This window comes from Harpia harpyja, chromosome 6 (genome assembly GCF_026419915.1).
Source record: "Harpia harpyja isolate bHarHar1 chromosome 6, bHarHar1 primary haplotype, whole genome shotgun sequence".
NCBI lineage: Eukaryota > Metazoa > Chordata > Aves > Accipitriformes > Accipitridae > Harpia > Harpia harpyja.
In genome coordinates this window covers 39,986,874-40,011,569 of record NC_068945.1, presented here as the reverse complement: position 1 = coordinate 40,011,569, position 24,696 = coordinate 39,986,874, and the positions used below count along the sequence as shown (strand labels likewise).

The 24,696-nt window shown below is 37.8% G+C and overlaps 1 protein-coding gene across 2 annotated transcripts in view; it reads left to right on the top strand.

The window, feature by feature from the left end:
* DOCK4 (dedicator of cytokinesis 4) overlaps positions 1-24,696 on the top strand; it is a 255,398-nt gene that overhangs the window by 104,129 nt on the left and 126,573 nt on the right. For both annotated transcript variants that reach the window (XM_052789666.1, XM_052789665.1), the window contains exons 9-11: positions 20,674-20,755; positions 21,360-21,420; positions 23,337-23,469. In XM_052789666.1, coding sequence (XP_052645626.1) covers positions 20,674-20,755; positions 21,360-21,420; positions 23,337-23,469 — 276 coding nt within the window. The remainder of the gene's footprint in view (positions 1-20,673; positions 20,756-21,359; positions 21,421-23,336; positions 23,470-24,696) is intronic.

Here is a 24,696-nt window from a genome sequence, read left to right as displayed (position 1 = left end):
ATGGGCTGCAGTTCTTCACAGACTGCTCCAGTGTGGGGTCCTTCCCATGGGCTGCAGTTCTTCACAGACTGCTCCAGCGTGGGTCCCCCGTAGGGTCACAAGTCCTGCCAGAAAACCTGCTCCAGCGTGGGCTCCTCTCTCCAGGGGTCCTGCCAGGAACCTGCTCTGGCATGGGGTCCCCACAGGGTCACAGCCTCCTTCGGGCATCCCCCTGCTCCAGCGTGGGGTCCTCCCCAGGCTGCAGGTGGATATCTGCTCCACCGTGGACCTCTCTGGGCTGCAGGGGGATACCCTGCCTCACCATGGTCTTCCCCACGGGCTGCAGGGGAATCTCTGCTCCGGTGCCTGGAGCATCTCCTCCCCTCCTTCTGCACTGACCTGGGGGTCTGCGGGGCTGTTTCTCTCACATGTTCTCACTCCTTTCTCCGGCTGCAGTTGCTGTTGCACAGCAGTTTTTTCCCCTTCTTAAATGTGTTCTCCCAGAGGCACCACCACCGTCACTGATGGGCTCGGCCTTGGCCAGCAGTGGGTCCATCTTGGAGCCGGCTGGCATTGGCTCTGTCGCACATGGGGGAAGTTTCTAGCAGCTTCTCACAGAAGCCACCCCTGTAGCCCCGCCCCACTACCAAAACCTTGCCACGCAAACCCAATATGGTGGCAGATCACCTTCTGGTCAGAAGGCTCCCATTCATACTTTTCTGCTGGTTGTTGGCCACTCTATTCTTAGCTGTCCTTATGATAGAAGGAACATGTTCTGGAGGCAACAAACATCTGCTTTAAGACTGGCCACAAGAGAAATGAAAGACTAGACTTCAAAGCAAAAAACATTTTAGATAAGACAGCTCACAGATACACGAAAATAAATATAAGCTACTGCTCTAAGCCTGTTAATAGGGTAAAAAGTGTTACTCAGAATGTGTACAAAGCCATGACTGTGTACTACTTGTCATCTTACCTATGGTAATAGGAATTTGGGGAACCATGTGGAATTTGGACTGAATTTGACAAAATTATGCCTGTGCTTTGTAGTTGGGCAAGATAACTAACCAGTGCTTTGAAGGAAGATTATACTGAGTAAATTGATTTTTGTTGTTAATGAAATCATATATAAGCAACTGTTTTTACAGTTTTAGCTGCTAAATACTGACACTTCATTCTGGCTGCATTTTGGACATTAGTCACCAAAACGCAGTTTACTGTCATTTCTGAGAATTAAATGTTCATCAGGGCACGTTTCCGTGTTCACGCCAGTGAATGCCACAGCAGGTGATAGATTTAGGAGAGAGCTTCAGACCTTGACAGAAAACAATTTGGGTGTTATGGATTGCCGAAAACAAGGTTATGGTAGTAGTGCTGGTATGAAAGCAAATGGATTGGATTTCATGTTCACATGAAAGCACAAATTCTAGAGCTGTTTGTCACATGCTTGCTGTGATCTGACCTTTAGTTATTGATTCCTGACTCCAGTGTCTGTTTGCAGCTGCTTTATTATGTGTGAACTTCCTCATCCCATTACTGGCAAACCTTGAAGTGTGTTGCTGTGAATCCAAACTGCTTTCTAGCGCATGGGGTGAATGACAAGATGAACTTTGTGAAGGTAGTTTGCAGCCATCTACAAACCAAACAAACAGATACCCCCATGATAACAAAACCACAACAAAAAACCCTCCCAAGAAACAAACAGAAACCTCTCAACATGTTGGAAAAGCTGAAACCAAGAGAGTTTTCGCAAGAACAAATTAAATGCAAGGTATATCTTTAGCACAGATATGAACTCTGGAATGCAGGGGTGTCCAAGCTGGATATTTATATGGTCTTTCTGGACTAGACCTGGAAGCAATACAACCAGGTTATCACAGAGTTAAACCAAAGCTAGTTGGTCTTGGTGCACAATGGTATGGTATGATGTACAATTTTTATCCAGTACAAATGGGTGGGATAGTTCAGAGGTCTTTAGGCCCTGGCTGATGCATGCATGAAATGAACAGCCTCCATCAGAAAGATGATGTGTGAGAGGAGAAAGTGTCTGCGCTCCCCAGCTACTGCAGTTCGCACACTGCAATGATGCCGAAGCTTACTGGCAATAGTAGATTTGTGGAGCCTGGATGTGCACACTCTTCTGCTCATGTCTGATGAAAGTGCGGGTCAAAAGTTGTGCGTAGCAGCACCTTAAGGTCTGTCATAACCTAGCTGTGTCATTTGTTTATTGTTTTCCTAAGTTGTTGTCTTGTGGTCCAGTAGAAAAATGCAGTGAAAATAATAAATGAAACTTGTTAATAGCACAGATAAACTTAAGGAACTGTACATGATAGTTTATTTCCTGAAACAGAGATCTTTGATTAAGAATAGAAGTATAGGGATATACATGACTTTAAATTTATTTCTTCAATTCATTGCTTATGGTATTAGAATTTTGGGGTTTTGTTTCTTTGGACTTTGTTACTTTCTACCTCAAATTTCAGTTTTGCAAGCACTTTGTGTACCAAGCTTTCCTCAGGTGGGTAATCCTGCTTGTTTTAATGAGACCATTTGAATGTATAATGTTAAGTACAAGTTCACAGGTACAATTGCTCCAAAAATGTGGCTTTATGTGGATTCTAATACAGTGTTCATTGTCTATCTGACGTAAATTAACATAAAGCAAGTGATCTCTATAGCCTCTTAAACAAAGAGCTCATCTGGAAAGAGTAAAAATAGCAAAATTGAGATTTAATGATAGAATTTTTGTTCCAATGTTTTTCTTAGGACTAACAGCTTCTTATCAGGTGGACCTGCAAATGTAGTATCTCTCTATATATCTATTTCTTTTTTTGTAACCTCAGGTTCATGCAATTGAAATAGCAGCTTTGAAAGATTGTTGGAGGATTAGAAGCAACATTATCTGATCAATTTTTTTAATTGACTGGATATCTCTTTTTCCACAGCCTTTTTTTGTTTTATGTTACCCGTTTCATACATTCAGCTGTTTGAACAGAAACATTTATTCAAGTATCACGGTTAAACCAAATTGCAATTGCAGATACTGAGGTGGGGCAAGTATCTACAAAAAGTAGTAGTAAGGCTTTAGGAAGCTTGAGTATAGCAGCTCCCTTCCTAGTCCAGCTCTAGACTAGTGGAAGAAGCAGCCGCCTCTGGGTAGGATGCTCTGATCCAAAACAGCTAGCAACATTCAGAAAGAAATACAGCGTATTTGAGCTCACAGCTTGCCTAGCTTCTTCATTTTACTGGCCTGCAAGGAACCACAGCATATAAATGATATTTTGTGGCATTTTTCTTAGTGAGATTATTTTTAATGTATTAGTATCAATCTAACTGTATATTGCTGCAGAGTTTATACAGAATGTTTTCATTAAATTTTGAGTATTTATATGTTACTGATAAGAGGATGTAATTTTTACTAACATGCATAAAACACTTTGATTTTGTGATAGTGACTTGGCAAATTTTCAGTTACTGATTTTTCTGATCAACTGTAGTATCGAATACTTTGAAAGGGTTTGATTTTTCTATCGGAGTTGTTAATAATGTGGATAGCATGTTACCATGTGGAAAAGTCTGTGCTTCGGAAAAACAAGGAAAAAAGAAGGTACTTGGTAAAACAGGGAAGGTATGGTTTAATAGCTGAGCTTTACATTAAAGTGCAAGAATAAGGTTGCCATTAGGCCATTGTAAAGTTGTAGTTTTCTCAGGCAATATTAAGAACTGATGAGATTTAGAATATAGTCATTGAACATTGAAAGGTAATGAAAGTTTTTGTTGTTGTTGCTATAGTTATAGATTCTGTCTGAAAAAAGCATGCCATAGCAACTGAGATGAACCAAGTTATAAGCAGAAAGCACAGTGTGTTAACAGTTCTTGCATTTGACCTAGTGGAACTAGAATTGAGTGTCTAATAAGAAAATATAACATCATTACATGCTAAGAACAGGTTAAAACAATATAGGTGTATAAAGTAGAAAGAAACTTAGATATCACATTGGAAACTGTGATCCTGAATGTCAGCACACAACTTTTCTCTAATTCTTGTGACCCATGTGTTTTGCCACAGGAACGAAGTTCAGTGAAGTATTCTCAGCAGGGCTGGATCCTTGCGTGATGCAATGTTAGCCACTGTTTGTCTTTGTAAAGACAACCAGAGAAGGAAAAAAATAATAGTAATAATTGTAATTCCCTTTGCATGTTATACAATATCTTAATGACAATTGCTGCAGTTCAAGAGACAGTCCAGACTCCCGGGAAGATAGGGAAATTTAAGTTTGAATATTCAGAGGCAGAGCAAGAAACTAAGTATTGGTCTTTGTTTTCTTAAAGAAAAACCCAGCCTATTAATATAAACCTGTTCTTCACCTACACTACACTCTTGTTCCTGTTTTTACTTAAAAACAAACAAACAAACAAAAACCCAAAACCCAAACAAAACCCCAACACTACCCCCCCCCCCCAAAAAAAAACCAAACCAAACCAAAAAACAAACCAAAGTGGTCACTGCATGCTTTATATTTAAATTTAGCATTTGCTCCTCTTCATCACCTTTTGTTTCTCTGATTAGTTGTGCTTCATTAGAAAAGAATTGGTCCTGAAAGAACATGCAAGTATATCTTCAGGGTAGGGGGGATGTTGTCAGGCTCTGGAGTCTGAGTAGATGGAAGTATCTTTCTGTAGTCACGAGTAAGATGCCAAGATTAAGACATATGCCAATGCTTAGCATTTTCCTTTTTGTTTAGTTTTAGAAGGTTTCATAATGAATAAATGGACTTTAGGATTGGAATCCAGCTCTAAAGACATCTAAACTGAAGATCTTTGTGTGAATTGCATCTCTAGGCTCCTGTTACAGTCTACAGAGACCTAGTTATAGTCAGTAAAACCTAGAACAGGATTCAGCTGTTGAAATGTCTGCATCTTCTTTAGGGCGTGTTGGATAGCTCTTTAGAATCCATAGACTGTATTGATTAAAGAGCTGCTCAGCATACCCTGAAGTAATTTTGAGCTGAATGCATCCTGTTTCTTTTTTGTTTTCTGTTTCAGTACTGTAGATCTCAATAAAGTTTGAGTCTTCAAGTTTAGAAAGACTTGATGTTGAATTCGTAAAGGATATAGATACTCAGTATTAGTTATCTGACTTCTTGACTTTAGCCCCTCGGAGTGGAATCTATAAGGAGAAGCACTCTGAATTTGCTCTTAAGATATTTGCAAAGGATTTAGAGTAGATGGATCAAAAATAAGTGATATATGTATGTACAAATTTACTACTGTTGCTCCAGTATATATATTGAAATTCTTTTGTTAAAAAAGAAAGCATGGTCTGTGTGTCTCTTTTGTTACTATGTTGTGGTAGGCAATGTACATGTTTAAGGAATATTCTTCTAATTTAACATATAAATTGGTGCTGTCATTGTGATCTAGCAGTGCATTTCTAGGATGGCACCTTTTTAAAATGAGATGGAAAATAAAACCATTAAACCATTATTGTGATTTTGATAATGTGTCTTAGTATTCCTTTAGTGCTTTGAATAAAAGGAAAATTAGGTAAACTTATAACTAGATTATTCTCAACTAAATAATTTTTCATTTTAAAACCATGGATAAAGGCTCATAATTTTCCTAACGTACTAAGAATTAGATAATATGTTTTTCAGGTGATAGGTTGAGAATCTGTAATGTTGAAATGAATTAGTGCCTTGCCCAGACTTGATGTCAGATAGTGGCAAAAAAAAAATCAGTGTGATGCTTGGGGTTCTTTTTGACCTTCAGAATTCCTAACTAAAGATTGGTGGCAGCTGTGATGCCTCACTTGCACCTAACTTAGTGTGATCAGTGTCCACTTTGGGCAACAGAGATTTTTGCTGTCAGCTTTAGTAAGCTAGAGATAAATGTTCTTTTGTGATCACTTGCCATTTGTTTGGGACAGTATGGAACTATACTTTTTTCCAGGCTTTTTTCGTTGCTGGAAATTGCTATTAAAAATAACTGTTTCTAATTGTGTTGGTGTCCACAATAACATCAGTTTTGTTCTATTAAGGTAGATGTAATAATAAAATAGAGGTTTATTTATGACTTCTATTGCTGTTAATAAACAGTAATAATAAATATTACTTTGCAGACTGTTTCTATATTGATATAATTGTCTAACGTGTGTCTTCACACTTTAAAAGGTTTTTTGGGACACGAATATTCTACTTCCTGTATGGAAGCAAGAAAACTGTTAGTGTTTAAGTCAGGTATTTAAATCTGAACGATGACTTGCTTATGCACTTGATGCATTAAGACTACAGTTGCGAGTCATTAATTTTCTACTTAATTGGTGCATACTAATTTCACTTGACTGCATATGCATATGTATATATCCATATTTTCTAGCTAAACTAGCTGCTAGGAATAATTTTTGCTATGACTTAAATTAACAGTAAATAGCTGAAGTCAGCCCCTGATGATTCCTACAGTTTTCCCTGGTGGATTCTTGTATCTTGTTCCATTTGCCTTCCCCTCTTTCTGCTTTGCAGTTTTCTTTCTTAAAACAGTAGCAGCCCCTGAGTGGGTTAGAGCAAGTGTGCGAATGGCACTGCTTTAACATGGTACAGCCATACGGCTTGTCCCAGTAAAATTCTTTGTTTTATGCACTATTGCATCTTCTAACCTTGCATTCCTCTTCCTCTCTTATTTCTGTTAAGGGAACAAGCCCTGTTTGTGTATTCTTCATTTTTTTGTTCTTTAAGAAAGTTTTAAACAGCTATCTTGATGACACTTTAATTTGTAGACGTAATTATACTATTTGAATCCTAAGGCAAAATTTTTAGCATACACAGTTGTAGAGTAGTGTTGTTACTGTATTTGGAAAATTAGAGGTCCATGATCACATCTTCTCTCGAGGCTTTTTTGTCTTTCAGTTCAGTCCCGTTTTCCTGGCCACTGATGAGCTTTTACTGGCTACTTGAGTTCTACAGTATCTTAGTCTGTTTCTAAAGTATATTATCTCAAACATACTCTGTCTAGATCTATTGAGAGTCCAGACGGTGTTAATTAGTGTTGTTAAGAAATGCTTTTATAAAATCTGTTCCTTGAATCTGGCATGTTCAACAAATGCTTGAGAACAGCAAAATCAGAAGGACTTACCAATTTAGTACTGAGCTTTGATGGTTTGTTTTTATGTCATCTAATTTTGTTATAACTAGATGAACAGTTTGAAAGTCTAAGGCTGCTGTCTACTTCAGCAAGTAGTGCCAGCCAGTAGGAGTGGATTTGTAGAGCAGCCATTCATGGTAAGCCCAATGTTAATGTGTAAATGTTTCAAGGATTTGACTTTGGACTAACTCTGTGGTTGTGTGAACTGAGTGGCAAGAATGTATGTTCCAGTTTAGTTTTATGCAGAAGAAATCCAGTTCACTAGCTTAGGCTATTCTGGGTTGTGAATCAAAAGGTGGAGACGATCAGAAGATTTTGTTCAAAAGTGAACACCTGATTCAAACTAACCCAATCATATAGATCATAAAACAGTGTAAGAAAGATGGGCATTACAGGATCATAGTTTGAACAGGGGAAGATCCTTTAAAACATGGAGTCACTTGGCTTTACTTATGTAATTTTTTACTTTGGGAGTTAACTGATTTTTTTTGTTTGTTTGTTTTGCCATTACAATCACATTACAAAAACAATTTCAGCATTAAAAGGGATTATAGACACCTGAATGCAGTTGATTTAATGTGAGATGCACTTACAAGAAAAAAACTAAGTTTAAACTTTAGGTAAAAGGTAGGACGTTGTTAGACCTCCAAAGGAAGACTGGAAATGTGTGTTTTCAACATTTCAGCAGAGTGCAAGTACCCCATGTTCTGATGTTCTTTATTAGCTGCTTTATAAATCAATTGTAATGTGTGGTCATTTATGAGATTTGTGAAGTTTTTCTATTCCTAAGAAATTATCAGTAGCTTCTGTTCTGTAAAGTTGGAATAAGATGCTTAGCTTCCCAACATTTAGAATAATGAACAGTGTGGCGATGATTGTTTGCTTTGGGGGTATCTTCTTCTCTTACCAGCACAAAAGTTAATGAAATGAACCTCTCTTCCTGCAGTTTGATCACACTTACAAAGTCCATAGTATGTACTTCAACAGATTATGCACTTATCAGTTTTGTAGTGGCAGATTTTTGGAGAAATAAAAGACATCTGATGATAGTATGTGCTTTTCTTCCACATGTACTCATATCATTTACCCAACACAGCAGTTTGTTGCAGCAGTGATGACCTTAGTGTAGCCAGAGGGCCCATTTACACTGGAGCTCTAAGAACACCAATCCTTTAATCAAAATCATATTGATTTTTTTTATCAGATCCTGGGAAAATCTCACTTATCAGCTTTTAATAGAATAAGTTTAACAAGTTGCAAGGGACAAAGTAACAGCTTAGCTGTTTTCCAGACAATGTGCATTATTCCTGGAGACTGTTAACTTTATTTCTTCCTTTATTTCTTTCTTTGCTGTTACAAAAGCCAAACCAAACAAACAAAAATGCCAAAGAAAATATTTACCATATGACTGGGTTAAAAAAAATCAAATATCCCAATGTCCTCTGAAATACCTACCTTTCCAGTGTAGATACTGTAAGACCATACTTATATTTGTAGCACATTTCTATCCAGAGATCTTGCCTGTTTTTTTCAAGAGAATTTTGAAAACATCAACAACACTGGGCAGTGTATTACAAAAAAGGGAATGGAGGGTATTAAGCCTGCTGCCTACATTTGTTCAATTCAGACTGCAGACCCTGTTCTTGGCATTGGTGAGTATGCATAAGAATGCTGCATCATCTCCTGCCCAAAGTCCCAGTTGCTTTGCTGACCTTTACATTTATGTAGTTCGTGCCTCTGTGTTATGCCAATGTACTGCTGTAGAAATTATTTTTCTTAAATCTGCAATGTGGCACACAGTTCTTGTGTAGCAGTGTCTTTTCTAAACCATTTTCTTAATGTTATAATTTTTTCCAAATAGCAGTGCTATTAATAGGACAATTTCAAGGCAGCACTTCAGAAAGATGGAGTGCAGTAAGATTTTCTTTCATTGATACACGTTTTGTGTCTGTGTCAATATGATATAAACGTCTTATCACAAATGATTGATGCCTCTGGCCCCATCTGTGTGAGGAGCAGAGATAAGTTGGCATGCTAATCCTCCTTTTCCTGTCACCTTGAACAACCTTGTTTGTAACTATCATATTGCCCTCAAATGAGCACAGATTCTTAAGCAGCACAAAGAGAAATAGGCTGTTTATCCAAGGCCAATGAAAGCAAACTGCATTTTCTATTTCATGAGCTTTTGATTATATGTTTAATGATTGTGTAAACTTCAGACCATATCAAAGAGTAAGATTACCCTTCCTTTGTTATACTTTCAACATCACCTTTTTAGTGACATTCATACGCATCATCAATCTTCTTATGCCTTTCTTCTTTCACTTCTGCTGTTAATTTAAATCTGTTAAATCACTTGCCAAAAGCTGAAATCCACATTTTCTTTGTCAAAATATTTACTACTTTGTGTTCTAAGGGGTTTTTTTTTCCTTTTTTCAGGAAAAAGCCATAATGTCAGGTTTTCTCCCTCTAAGAAACAAATACTACCCCCCCTCTTATTTTATGAAAATCTTAAAGGATTTTGGTATAGTAAGAGAATGTTTAAAGGCATTTTTTTGCAACCTCTGTCAACATCTTCAAACCTGAGATCTGCTCTGTTCTAGCACAGCTTAAAGAAGTCGACTTGTAATCATCCCTCTAATAAAGTTTACACAACTGACTATTGCTAATTAAGTCAGCAGTCAGAACAACAGCAAGGAAGGGCTTGCATACCTCAGAATCAAGCTGATAATACATTTCCATTACCCAGAAGGCTCACTACTGAGAACCCAAGATGTCCTCCTTCAAAGATATCCCTGTGGCCTCTCTTGAGCAAGACCTCAAAGTTTCAATATTACTTTAAGCATGTAAGTGGGTTACACTTGAGTTTCAATATCTAGTTTATGTAGGATCAGTGCTTCAGATATCAGCACTCTAAACGCAGGAGACTCGAATAGTAAAATTCTTTCTTGCTTCTAAACAATGTTGAACACTAGACCATAAAGGACATGGAGAATATATTTGTGAATCTGTAGTGTATGTACTCAGTGCAAGGCTAGGGAAGTTATTAAAAAAGTACAGGAGAAGAATCCTGTATGGATGGCCCTCTGGCTAATGAAGAATGTTGCTTCTTGGTGTGTGGAACAGTTTGTTAATTATAGTCACTTGGAACTTCAGGGCAAGTAAAGACAAGTGGTAAAGTGTTGTGGCATGGAAGTTATTAACTCGCAGTGGTGGAAGATGGAAAAAAAATGTGTAAAGAACCATATTTCTGTAAAGATTCAAATGACCCAGCTGTCTGTCTATACTGCCTTTATGTGGTACTTACACATAATCACAGAATCATGGAATGGTTGAGGTTGGAAAGGAACTTCAGAAGTCATCTGATCTAACTCCCCTAGAGTTGGTTGCCCAGGACTATGTCTAGATGACTTTTAAATGTCTCCAAGGATGGAGATTCCACAACCTCCCTGGGCAACCTGTCCCAGTGCTCAGATGCCCTCCCAGTAAAGAAATTGTTTCCTGATGCTCAGAGGGAACCTCCTGTGCTTTTGTTTGTGTCCATTGACTCTGGTTCTGTCACTGGGCACCACTGAAAAGAGCCTGGCTCTGTCTTCTTTACATCCTCCCTTCAGGTATTTATATCTATATTAATAAGATCTCCTCTGAGCCTTCTATTCTCCAGGCTAAACAGTCCCATCTCTCCCAGCCTTTTCCTCCAGTCCTTTAATCATCTTCATGGCCCTTCTTGGACTCTCTCCGGTATGTTCATGTCTCCTTTGTACTGGGGAGCCCAGAATGGGACACAGTACTCCAGGTGTGGCGTAACCAGCACTGACTAGAGGGGAGAAGGAGCACCTCCCTCAACCTGCTGGCAATACTTTGCCTAATGCAGCCCAGGATACCCTTGGCCTTCTTTGCCACAAGGGCATATTGCTGGCTCATGGTCAACTTGGTGTCCACCAGGACCCCCAGGTCCTTTTCTGCCAAGCTGCATTCCAGCTGGATAGCCCCCACTACGTACTGCATGGGATTGTTCCTCCTGTAGGACTTTGCGCATCCCCTGGTTGAACCTCAGGAGGCTTCTGTCAGCCCATTTGTCCAGCCTGTTGAGATCCCTCTGGATGGCAGCCCAACCCTCTGGCGTATCAGGCACTTCTCCCAGTTTTGTGTCATCAGCAAACCTGCTGAGAGTACACTCTGCCCCATCATCCAGGTTATTGATGAAGATGTTAAACAGGACTGGACCCAGTATTGACCCCTGGGGTACACTGCTAGTTACTGGTCTCCGGCTGGACTTTGTGCCACTGACCATCACCCTCTGGGCCTGGCCAGTCAGCCAGTTTTCAAGTCACATTGCTGTCTGCTCATCCAGCCCATACATCAACAGCTTGTCTATGAGGATCATATGGGAGACAGTGTCAAAGGACATACTGAAGTCCAGGTAGATACTACCCACTGCTTATCTCTCATCTACCAGGCCGATCATTTCATTATAGAATTTTATCAAGTTGGTCAAGAAGTTTCAGTTCAGAGACAGCTGTTAATTAATTTCAATTTCTTTATGGTTCTTTTCATAGCATGCTTATCGTGCAAGTGTTTCATGCTAGAGATGTTATTTTGGACTTTTTTTGTATACAACGTGTGCGTGTATCGTTCCTTTCCATGTTCTTTCCAGACACTTGATTCTTTATTTTAGTCTAACATTAAAGAAAAGAACAAATTAGGTTTGTGAAATGGTTGGGAGGGTGCTTTAAAACCAGATTTGGAAATCATTTTAGATGGTGCAATGTATTTCGAATACAAAAGATGGCGAGAAAGTGAGAAAAAAATGTTATATATGTGCATACATGCATGCACATTAGTTGATATTCAGATTTTCTGCTCCTGTATGTACAATATCTGATTGTTCAATATATAATTTTTGTTTCTGAATGTCATGGAAATTCAGTCTTTTTTAATAAATAACCCTGCATAAAGAGAGGGGGTTGTTTCTACCATTGTCTATGAGAATTAATTTCATTCTGGAAAAAAAGTGTGTCTGGTTTTTTCCAGTTGTTTAAGGATATGTTTTAGCTGTATCTCAGACTAAGTTACCCGATCCCAATAGCACAGATTTTCTGCGAGGAGCGAACACTGACTAGAGAGGCAAAATTCAGACTAGACTTTGTTGTAGTTTTTCAGCAACATAGAATTTTTGTAAAGCAAAAATGTATGTACATGAAAGCGTGCTTAGTACAATGCCATATCATATGCTACATGCAGTCTAGGCGTTCCTTATAATTTTTACTCTATCACTATTCTGCCTTCTCCCTTAAAATACTATTTTTTAACAGGTGTAACCTTCACTTCATTAATACTTTTCCTTGGAAGTTATTACTCGGTTACCTCCACATTACCCATGGATGCTTTTTGTCTTGAAGTAGTCTTGGATCCTGATTTTCTTCATGAAAATGTGCCTGTTACAGAGGGTGGGGATTTGAGCTAAAGGAGCTAGCAGGGTTTCTGGTAGAGGCAAAAACCCATGGGAACCAGAAGCAATGAAGTTGCTCAGGGCTACTTTTCCTTTATAATATTTCCACAAAAGCATAATCTGCACTTTTACTGGATCACAGCATAGGGTAGCTCAATGTTATTTTCAATTTCCTGTGCAGTGCGCGCAAAAATATCTCATCTTGCACAGTATTAAAACTGTGCTACAGCAAATTACACAAAATCAATGCGTATATATCTATACCTCATAGATGTAGGAGAGATGAAGCATCTTGTTTTTTCTGGCTAGCAGACTCTTAAAAAAGTTCTCCACGTCTAGTTTCTCCTCAGAAACAAGATAAAACAAAACCAGCCTGGTTTTATTTACTTCCTGCTCATTCAGGAGGTGTGCCTGATTTTAGCAGGAGGGTTGAAACACCTCGAAGGAAACGTAAAGGTCACTTTGGCAAGAAAGTACTGCTCTATTAACAATCCTTTATGCATTTGGAATAAAAGTACCTCTTTAGATGGGTAACTTGGTATGCACATTTGTGAATGTGGTTGCTGATATTTTTGAAATTTTTATGTCATCCTTTATATTGTTATATATATATATACACACACACTCTCAATATATAAGCAGGCTTAATTATTTCATTATTGACTTTAAGACACCTGGTAATTCGCCCTTGGGGACAAGAATGTATTTGGTGTGATTGTAATTGGAAGTAAATACAGGGTTATAAAAAGCAGCTTAAAAGAGCAGCCTGAAGTTCCAGAAACTTCAAAAGCTTCCCTTTAGATAATGTGCCTCATTTTTTCCAGTTATTCATTGTAAGCAGAAGGATTCCTACATGGAAGAATATAGTCAGGACATATATAGCCTGTCAGCCTTTTCTTGGCAGGAGTAGTGAAGTAGTAGAAGTCATAGGGCTTCTCCTCTGCTTGGATCCTAGACAAGGAGAAATTCTGGAGTAGGAGTCATCAGGAGATTAGCAAAAAAGTTGTTCCTTGTTCTCAGTCAGACTGGAAATGTGAGGGAAGTGCCACAAGCGAATAATACTTTTCGCTTGAGAATACTGTCTTGAACTGCCTGCTGTGGAGCTCCTCCACATTGGAGATAAGAACACTAAAGTGCTGGTCCAGTCAGTCAGTGTGCCCTATTAATTATGTTTTCATTTGTTGTTTTGAAAAGCAAAATGGTTCTGAAAGAGTAAAAGACACACTCGCTGTAGCTAATAGGCTGATCTATAAAGTAGTCAATGTACAATAATCAAACATTGGAAGTTGAGCCTCTTAGGTACTCCATGAGTATTCAGGCTACTTACCTTATGGTGTGAGGAGGATTTTTTTTTTTTTTTCTTTTTTCCCTGAGTCTGGTTTTGACCTGAAAACTGTTCTGGATCTAGAAACTATTTACAGGAATGTACCATGACCAATGAGAAATTTCAAAATCAATGGGTTGGTATCTTACAAAGATTTCTGTCCTCTTTGTCCCTTGTACCTATATATATTAATTTTTTTTTTTTTTTTTTTTTTTTTTTAGTTTTCGTATATCAATAGAAAAAAAAATACATTTTATGTATTCCTCACAAGTGAGTAATTTTTTTGGTAGCTCAGTTTTACATACTCATCAACAACAATAGTATAAGCAGATACGATTTATGCAGTGGGAAGAATGTGTATGAAAGGAATGTTTGGCACAGCTGCATCCTCCTGCCAAATGTTTTGGCCTTGTGGTAGTTTCTGTAGTAAATGTCTCTTCTACAGATTTATATTGCCCTTCATTGCCAGCTGGTCAGAAGGGTTCATCATGGCTTTAAGAGGTTCTAGGTGTTTTAATAACACTTCTGTTTACAAATCATTCATTTAATCTGACTTTGTGCAATGCTGTGTAATTTGCTGTTATTAATGAGACATTTTTGATAAATTGCTCTGTAAATACTGAACATTCTTGAATTGCAAGAGAATAACATTTTACTTCAGGCTAGTGTTCCAAGTATTTTTTGAGGAGTTGGCATTTCAGAAAGCCTATTTGCATTGCCATGACTGCTCAGACTGTCCTATTCAGCAGTTGTACGGGAGCTGCTGCATGTGACTTTGCAGCAAAGTAACTACGCTTGTGGATAAGTAAAATGAGGTAGATATGGTAGGAATGAGTTTCTAAAAAAAGGCACAAGTGTAGTCTAGCAAGAAAATGCTTTTGAAAGGCTTTGGGTTTGTATTTTATTGGGAGTCAGAGCCTGGTTTTAGTCATATCTTTTATGCCCTCAAAACAACATGTACAGATGTGATATTCCCAGGTGTGAGGGTGTGTTAGAAATTAGTTGTATTTCATGATGTAGCTCAGTTCCTCTCATGAATACCCATATTTAGTGAAACAAATGTACCTACCTATCTACTCTTTAAAGATTCTCTCAAACATCTACTTGCTGTGGCTGGAGTAAGGGTGCTAGGTTATATAGACCTTTGGTCTGATCTTGTGTAGGTAGATGCTTTTTTAAAACACATAAACCAACCCAAGCAAGAGGAACCTGTGGTATCGATTAGGTCTCTCATATGCATTAACAAATAACCCTCTTACTGTTTGTATTGTAAGAATTGAAAAGTAACAGGAGAAACAATTGTTTTTAATTACAATGATGAAAGCACTGCAAGAGGTGACCTGTCTCCACTCTTAGCTGGTGGAGCTTAAACAATTAGTTACATTCAGAAATGAATGCAGTGTTAGAATAGGGGTATGTGTACCAGCCATGACATATTTGTGACAGATTTAGGTAATGATGAGATATATTCAACACCAGTGGTATTCTGGTGGGCTTACAGATCATCTTGCTGAGAACATGTTGCAGTTGCACTGGTTACCGTCAAAAGGCACGTTAGGGTCAGCACAAAAATACAGACTTGCTGTTTGTAAACTCCCAAATGGTGATGAATACATAGGAGCCCAGGTGTTGTTGGAGGGAGGGGAATTTCCTTAAATGCTCTTGTTTCCCTTAACTTTTACCGGTTCCTCTTGCTCTCTTCAATGGGGAAAGATACAGTAAATCTGTTTGTATCCATGCTGTTACCTCAGACAGTGGCTAGGATAATAATCAAGACTGTAATTCAGCTTAAAGGATCTGTAGGTCTGTGCACTGATAATGCTGTGCTGCAAAATGTTTATCCGTGGTGGCAGACTAAGCTCACTATTAGTGAGAGCTCCAGCTTCTGGTGTGTGTTGTTTCTTTAGTTGTAAATACCTGCTGATAGATTCCAGTATGCTGTCTGTCTTTTAAAACTGTACCGTCTTCCTTTCGCTCTTGGTACCTCACAAAAAATAGTTTAAAATTACTATTACTGCTTCCTAACTCTTTTCAAGAAGTGTGTCGTGCCACCTTTCAGTTAAAATACAGCTGTAAATATCTAAAATAATGTAGGCTGTGTTGACAAAAATGAATTTCTCAAGACTGTCTTCAGTTAATAAAGAGATAGAAGGTGAGAGCAGGAGCTTGATTTAGCTACATTTGTCTGTTTTTTCCCTCCCATGTCCCTTTTTGCTTTCCCTTTTCCTTTTTTCCTTGTTAACTGTACAGCTAACCAAGGGAAATTGGGCTCCACAGCATAAAGCTAGTGTTTGAAAATGTTTTTCTTCTTCTTCCCCCATGTTGTCAGCATGGCTAGGAGACATGAAGATAAGCTTTGTTATAACATCATATTATTGTTTTGTTTGATTCATTTTTGTTAGTGGTAATGCTTTGGTCTTTATCTGAAATTGGCCAAAATCTTATTTTTGTAGTACTCATTCTTCCTTTTCTCTCCCCCTTCGCTCATTGCTACTTATTTTACAGTTAGAAATTTGTGTATGGTTTTCGTAAAGTGCATGACAGAGATAAAATACGGGGGCTGACTTGCTGTGGAACAGCTTGTACTGCTATGTCATGTTGGCACGTTTATCATTCAGTTATTCTCTGATTAAGAATATACTTTTAAGGCTTTATTTTCAGTAACTTATGACACGTTGTACCACATTTCTTTGCATTTCACCACTGAGTATGAGAGTAACATCTTGTGTCTGATCTTGGTTTTATGAAGTCAATGAGCCTTTAGCTGTAAATTAAATCAATTCAGATTCAGGTTCTTAACAAGCATCCATTGACGGTGTTCTGGAATGTGATAAACTTGAGCTGGTGAATTACGTGGTAGTATTCTCTTACTGTCTCTCATTATTTGCTTTAGAAATCACTGTAACCTATATTTAAGTAGAGAGCATTTATAAAGATGTCTGAAAGTGAAGCTATATCGAGAACTATGGCTGTTTGATGACATAGCTTTACCACAGGAATATGCCATGTGGTATAAATCTGGCTGGTTCTTTTTTTGATAGTGTGTTTATCAATCATAGAACAAGCAATCTGTCTAGACTGGTAACATGTGACTCGTAACATTTTCCTGCTAATACTAAGGAAATAGGGGTCACTTATGAAAATAGAACAGTTTGTGGCCATATTTCTTTTAAATGCATGCGTTAAGCCTGCAGATTTGGAACACATTTTTACTTTGCTAATACACGTGAAGTAACAGTACAAAAATCCCTTGTTGACCTTCTTAAATTAATCTTTCCAGCATTAGTTATTTCCTTATTTTTAGTGGGAAGACAGCAGAGTTTAAATGTGTACAGCATGTTTAAGTGGCGAGATTGGTGCTCATAAAAAATTCATTGCTGTCTAAACTAGAATCAAATCATCTTAATACAAAGGAAAAGTATTTCTGCTTTGGGGTACTGCTGTGTGCATTTGCTGTATATATGTATGTGTAACTGACTGCTGAGAACTGCTGTGCAGTAAGATACTAGCCCTAGATTTAACCCTCTGGAGTTTTTGCTGCTCTTTGAAGCCAAGCTTTCAGATCTTGGGAATTCTGTCTTTTATTTTGTTTTAGGAAAGCTGTTTACTTTCCTCAACCATTTTCTATCTTGTTTGTCTCCACAGAAATCCTTTCAAATGGTATATAAATGCACATGCTCTCTGTACTTAGATGTACACATTGCCATTTTTTTCTCATAATCTTACAAGTCTAACTGCTTGCATTTGCTCCCTGGTAATGTTCAAAGATAACTATTCTAATTTGAGCTGTAACTGGTGCTGTGATATGTTTCAAGCAAAAAAAAAAAATTTATCAAATCACCAAACAAGGATTAAGATTTTATTTTTATTTATTTGTTGGTTTTGGTTTACTTTTTCGTCATCACTGGGTCCTATACTTCAGTCAAAATTTCAAATTCAAATGAGGAAATTAGATCTGCATAACCATTATGTGTCTGTTGCAATCAGTGCATTTCTTTGTGGCATGACAAAAGTCCTTGGCTTTTAATTGTGTTGTGAATCATAATGTCATGGTCTGTGAGTATAAGCAGAGCTTGAAAATTTCATATCGTAGTGGATAGTGAGTAGGAAGCTTTCAAAAGACGTGCCTTTGTTTCTGCAGAATGTAAGCTTCAGTAAATATAGAATACACTCCCAGTTAAATTCAGTATTTGCCAGTTCATAGGTAAACTATGAAGATAGCTTATCCACAGCAAGACAGTTTCTTGTTGAATGGTATTTTTCTCTGAACCAACACGTCTAGTGGTTGCTTTAAGGACAAAAAATGTAGTGAAATGTGCTGTGTATGTACGTATTACTTTTAAATAGTTCTATAGAAGATAAAGTGGTGAAATTCAGAATCACCTTGTATTGGCCAAACTTGTATTGACGCATACCAATGCACTGCAGGCTTCAGAGCACAGAAGCTGTATTGTTACTGCTGGAACAGAGACTTTTTTCTTTTTATTCAGTTTTGCATGGTGCCCAACATAACACAGTCCTAAAGCTTTAGCAATTGAAATAATAATTCTTGTTCAATGTACAATAACTTTGTGTGAGACCTATAAACAAAGCTCTGCACTGTTTTTATTGTATTTTCCAATATTGCAAATGAGCTAAATCTAAATGAAAGGGCAGAATTATTTTGAAAACCATTTTTAAATCAACAGCAAAATACCAGCTTGTTTCTCTGTAAAAATATACTCACATAAACAGTCTTTAAAACTGAATTTTAAAGTTTCCATGGAGACCCAAGCTGTGGAAGTTGGCTGTATCATAAAACATGAATGTTTCTGAGAAAATAGCATTTTCATGCACTTTGAGGTATTTGAGTTCAACTCTACTATTCTTAGGTTCTGCCTTTTATGCTGTCTGATAAAAAAGCTGCATAGCTGAGGATTGCACAAATGTTTTCAAATAATGACAATAAAAAAGTTTAAGTGTTTGTAGGTTTGGCCTGGATAGCTGGCACATAAAAAAAAATAAAGCGTTCTCCAGACTTAGCTCTTAAGAAATGTGCTCTTGAGTGTAACAGCATCCTGGGCTGTGTCAACAAGAACATAGCCAGTTGCTTAAGGGAAGCGATCATCCCCTGCTCAGCATTGGCTAGACCATCCCAGTTTTGGGTCCTCCAGTACAAGACAGATATTAAAGAACTGAAGTGAGTTCAGCAGAAGGCCTCACGTTTGTTTCTGGGCAGGACCTCCTGCCCTGGGAGGTCAGGCTGAGGCAGTGGGGCTTGTTCAGGCTGGAGAAGAAGCGGTTTCGAGGGGAGCTGAGTCACCTGCCTGTACCTACAAGATCAATAACATCAGTGGTGCATGGTGGGATAACGAGAGACAAGGGATATAAATTGAAACAAGAGAAGGTCCACCTGGATATAAAGAAAAAATTGAGGACAGTCAGACACTGGAATGGGTTTTCCAGAATGTCTGTGTGGTTTCCATAACTGAAGGTTTTCAAGACCCGTCTGGCTAAAGCCCTGAGCAAGCTAATCTGACCTTATAGCTGACCCTGCTTTGAGCAGGAGGTTGGACTTAGAGGCCTTTTGAAGTCCCTTTCGATGTGAATGACTGATTCTGTGGATGATCAGTGTAGGTTTACTACAAGGCAAATGCTAGTGCAATAAAGATTTAATTAGTCTCTATTGAGTTGGATCTTATCCAACATATTCCTAGTGATTTTCCAGCTGCATTTTGAAAAGCTGTGGATGGTACAGAACAGTGGTAAACCATGTTTAGCCTCTGGGATAAGCAGAAGAGGTGGATACAGATGAGAAAAAACCTAGCTGCGCTTTGGAAATTTTGTCTCCGATTTGAGCATTACAGGGCATCCAGACTGAAATGTCTGGCTGGCTGGGGGTGAGAGAGTGAAGAGAAACATATATAATACTTCTGACTTCCTTGCTTTTCCCATCTTCCACATCTCTCACTGCAGAAATATGATTGTTACATTTCCTATGAGTCTATCTTGGAGAAAATTATCCAAAGCATGGAAAGTTGGGTGGGGTGGTTTTGGGAGGGGGGGGGTTGGTGTTTTTTTTTCCATAAACTTCCCATGCATGAATTGCCAAGTTTGCTCAGAGATTATCCGTAATGGACCTACTGTGAAATAGGAATGTTTCAAAAAGTAATTTCTATTCCAAAATAAGAATTCTCTGCATCTCCTCACTAGTGATAGTACTTATATCAGCTGCAGCATTTAACACCCCACAGTAGATTGCAAAACAGAATTCCAAAATTGAAATTTGCCCTGCTGGAACTTCCAAAACTCTTACAAAACTGCTAAAATCAGTGTACTCTAGTGAGAGATTTCAATACAGTTAAGTAGGAAAAATGCCCCCTAGGATCATCTTCCTTTCTATGAAGAAGGATATTGGTTGAATACAAGCATGGCAATGTTGACATTTGTTTAGCAAGAATCAATACCAACATACTACACATCTAATTTCAGTTCTAGGATAAATGGATTTTATTGCTTGTGGTTCTCTGTTTACTAGGATATACAATATCATTCTTCCAAATGACAATAAGTCTTCCATGTTGTATTGATTTTTTTGTAATTTTTTTAGATGATTAAGTAAATCACCACCTTTCACTAGTCTCTCTGTTGTTTTTACTGATACAGCTGAGACTTTTAGAAAGAAATTATTTCATTCTTTTATATCTTGAAGGAAGGTTGCATCTGGAAATAAGATGAAAATGAGATCTACTTTGCTGTAGTGTTATTCAACGTATCTGTCATATTTGTTTTCTTACAGTGAAAGATTTTTTTTAAGACTGAATAGAAATGGTTTGCCAAAATGTCCAGAAAAGCCTGAAAGACACTGTTCTCTCTTTGTGGTGAGTTCTTCCTATTCTCAGTCTTTGTTGTGCTGGGTATTGAAAATAGAAGTTGGATTAAATTGTTATTCTGTGGTTGACTCAGAACTGCTGCCTAAGCTTTTACTTTGTTATGAACATCAACTCTAAAGGCTGGTTGAAGTGTATTGCTGAACTCCCAACTTCAATATTTTCTGGCAATACGTGGACACTCATCTAAACTTCCACGTGGGCACACGTACCAGTCTTTCTCCCTGCAACAAAGACCAGTTAGTTTTCTTCCTTGTGCTTTTTACAACCAAAACATTGTTTGTGCAGCACACTCTGTACTTTCAGAATATTAGATGCAAAATGCATCGCTGCTGTTCAAGGCACACAACGAGTCTCCTGTGTCCTCCCACTGATTTTGCTGTATTACAGCATATTCTAGCCCATGATATTTCCGGACATTTTGCGTGCATGACCACCAATTTAAAGTGTTAAAGGGATAATTTGTTAATGCTGTATAAATGAACTCATTGTTCATTTATCACTTTCACTGGCAGTGAAAGCAGTGTGTAAAGATCTCTTTAAATGTCACATTTTAATCAGGAGTCAGAAATAATGAGGTTCTGATCTTGTGCAGGATTTGGGTAGCAGTGAACTCAGGAAGGACATCTATATCACTGTGCACATTATCCGAATAGGTAGGTATAATCTGTGAGTAGAAATCTTACATTTGTTAGACATATGACAGTAAATAAAAGAAAACTGCTTGGGGTCAGCTTTGGGATTTGTTAGATTAGCTAGGTCTTTGAATAAATTTTTGGAAAAGAAAATGCCTGTTTTTTGATGGAAGAATTGCTTCAGATTTCTCAGCATTGTTTTGTGTTATTTTTCAAGTGTACTGCTAACTGAGTTTAGATGCAGGATATTTTCTTACTATCACAAAACAAAATGAAAGTGTCAAATATAAACTGTGTTAAGATGATGGAGCTGTCATTGGGGAGTCCATTCTTGTTCCAAAGAGAGTAATTTCAAGCATCCTTTGTTTGCAGAAAGACTTGCCTTGAAATTCAATGTACTTAATTAGTATATAATATCTGATGTATATCTGAAATTGTTCAGATGAATTTTGTCTTCCCCCTGACCCCTTTAAAAAGGGGGAGAGGGGAGGAAGTGGAGAAAGTCTCATAATAATTATAATCCCTGATGCTATAGACAGATATCGAGTCCTCTAGAACAAAGTGGAAGAGAAGTGTATGTTAGTGTTAGGTATTTATTTTAAGAAGTTATCCTCTGGGCTGTACTGATGTGAAACAATAATCTTCAGGTCTGCTTCTGACCTCTTAGATATATTTTCTTTGTAAACTGTCTCTGTAGTTGCATCAGTGCAGTACTAAATATAACTTTTCATCGTATTTTTGAAAGATATTTTGGTTTGAAATATAGTCGCTCTAACTTGTGCTGAGTTCAGAAACAACTTCTTACAAAGTAAACACTATTTTACAGCTTTGAGGAATAATTTTGCCTTGCATTTTCATGCTGTTTTAGTGTTTCATCAGAATATCAAAATATTGTGGTTTGGTTTTATTGGCAAGGATTTGGAAAAGGTATGGTAAACTCTGATGTAAGTATATTTGGTAAGAATAAATGCTTTAAAGAAGTATAAGGAGTAGAATTTTTCCTATTGTATAGTTTTCAAATATATTCTCAGTCAAGTTTATAAATGAACCACTGAAATATTAAAAAGTTAAAATAAGATTTATATGCTGCATGGTGTGAAAAGGAACAATTATTCTTCTAGCTGCTGTGATGCATAGGAATATTTGGAGGAGGCATTGCCCTGCAGCGACTGCAACCATAGGCTTTTCTTGTCAGAAATTAAGACTTGGTGGGAAAGATACATAGCTGCCAGTGCACAATTGAATAAAATGGGTAGAAAGAGGGCAGTTTCAAATGCCAGGAACACAGTGAGAAGATTGATCAATTGTATTTAAAAAAAATAGAAAAGGCTAGGAAAAATATTTTGCTTCAAATCTCTTTTCCTTGGCTGCCGCCTTCCTTATCACAAATTGTTCTTCTGCCCTTTGTCATCTTTCCTCCCCATGTTTCATCTCTGCTTGATTTTTCTGCAGCTAGTTGATTATCCCCTTGCTAGCCAGTTGCCTATTCAGAATCAACATTTGATTACTAAATTGTAATGGATCAATCGCAACACCTCATGAAAATCACGGGTAGCAACAACCACAGTAAAATAATTCTTACTGGACAGCAAATGTTGAACACTGTCATGTCTAAACTCTAAATTTTAATTGGGTGGTGTCATGAGCGTGCTGTCACTGGGTATCAGAAAACGTTGTTTGTTGAGTGGAGGTCATGAGAGGATGAGCAGTACCTCTGGTCTGAGACCTTTCAAGATCACCACATATTTAGTGGACTTCCTGTACCATTTGTTATCCTAATGTAGTATGAAGATGGACCAGATTCGAAATGAGGACGCTTGGCATCATCTACTCAGATCTGTCACCATACGGAGCTGGACTGCTCTCTGCCTCCCTTCTGTGGTTTTAAGAGAGACAGTTCCATGGATAATGCATCAAATATGTATTTTGTTTGGCAGGACGAATGGGAGCTGGAGAAAAGAAAAATGCCTGCAACGTACAATATAGACGGCCCTTTGGCTGTGCAGTCCTCAGTATTGCAGATTTGCTGGCAGGAGATTCAAAGGATGACCTTGTCTTAAAAGTATACATGTAAGGAATGCTTTTTTCTTAATTTTTAGAAGTATCTTTGAGTCAGTTTGCATCAGAAGCAGTGGTGTTAAATGCAGTGTGAGTAAATAGCTGTAGCTCCTTTCTGTTCCAAAAAAGTGTAGTAGCTAATTTTTTTTTTCTCTTTTTTTTTTTTTTTTTGGTCACAGTTTGGAAATTTTGGCTAGTTCTACAGATGTGTTCGTAAAGTGTGATAATATTAAAGATAAAGTTACATCCTTTTAGATCTTTGTGTCTGTTTCAGCATTTTTCACATCCTTGTAAGAGCTTCTTGAGCTCTCTTTTTACAGCAACGTGGAGTGCTTTTAGGACTTGTTTAAACGCCTTGTGCTGCCTAGGCAGCTAGTGGAAGTACTTCATAACTACAAAAAAACCAGGCAGAGTATCTTTTTGTGAAATGAAGCAATTGTATGATGGGAATAACCAAAGTGTAAAAGGCAGTTAGTGCTGGAGAATGAAAAATCAAAAATAGATTTTAAAATGAGTCGTTGATTAAATAGTGGATTTTGGCTGATAGTAATTGGAAGAAAGTTCAATTTTCTTGTTGTAGCAACACAGTGCATGTAATTTCCCGCTGATCTTGGACATTACAGTAGGAACCGTTTTGTTGAGTAGTCTATTCTAAGTACATAAATGGTCTATTCTAAGTACATAAACCTGAGACACATACTATCCTGCACGTGAGGAACTTAGCACTCAAATCTTGAAGGCATGGAAGTCTTTCAGGCAGCCTTTCTCCTCTCCTCTGTATCCCTCTGTGCTGAATTAGAGATGCTGGAATCAGTGCTGCAGAAAAGCAATTTAGTGTGACAGTGGACACGTGGGCTGGCCCTTATTTAGACTCCCAGGATGTTAAATAAGCGTTCGCTGTTAGTTAACAAATTGTTAGATTTGTCTGCCTATTCTGTTGTTTTGGTTTTTTTAATCTTGCCTGTTTGTTTTAAAATAACAAAAGCGATGGAAGAAGAAGTGTTGTTCAAAATCAGATTTGATGCTAAGACTAACTCCAGTCTAAACCATGGAAAGTGATCATTAGAACATGGTCAGTTTTTCCTTATGGAAAAGCAGCTGTTTTCTAAATGTATACTGAAATGTAATTTGTTCTTTCACTGACTACATCCTGAAGATAACATCCTGTTTTAAATAACTTTGAAGCATACAGCACAGATTTTTCTAAGACTGGCTCCGAGTCATGTGTCTCTTCATGAG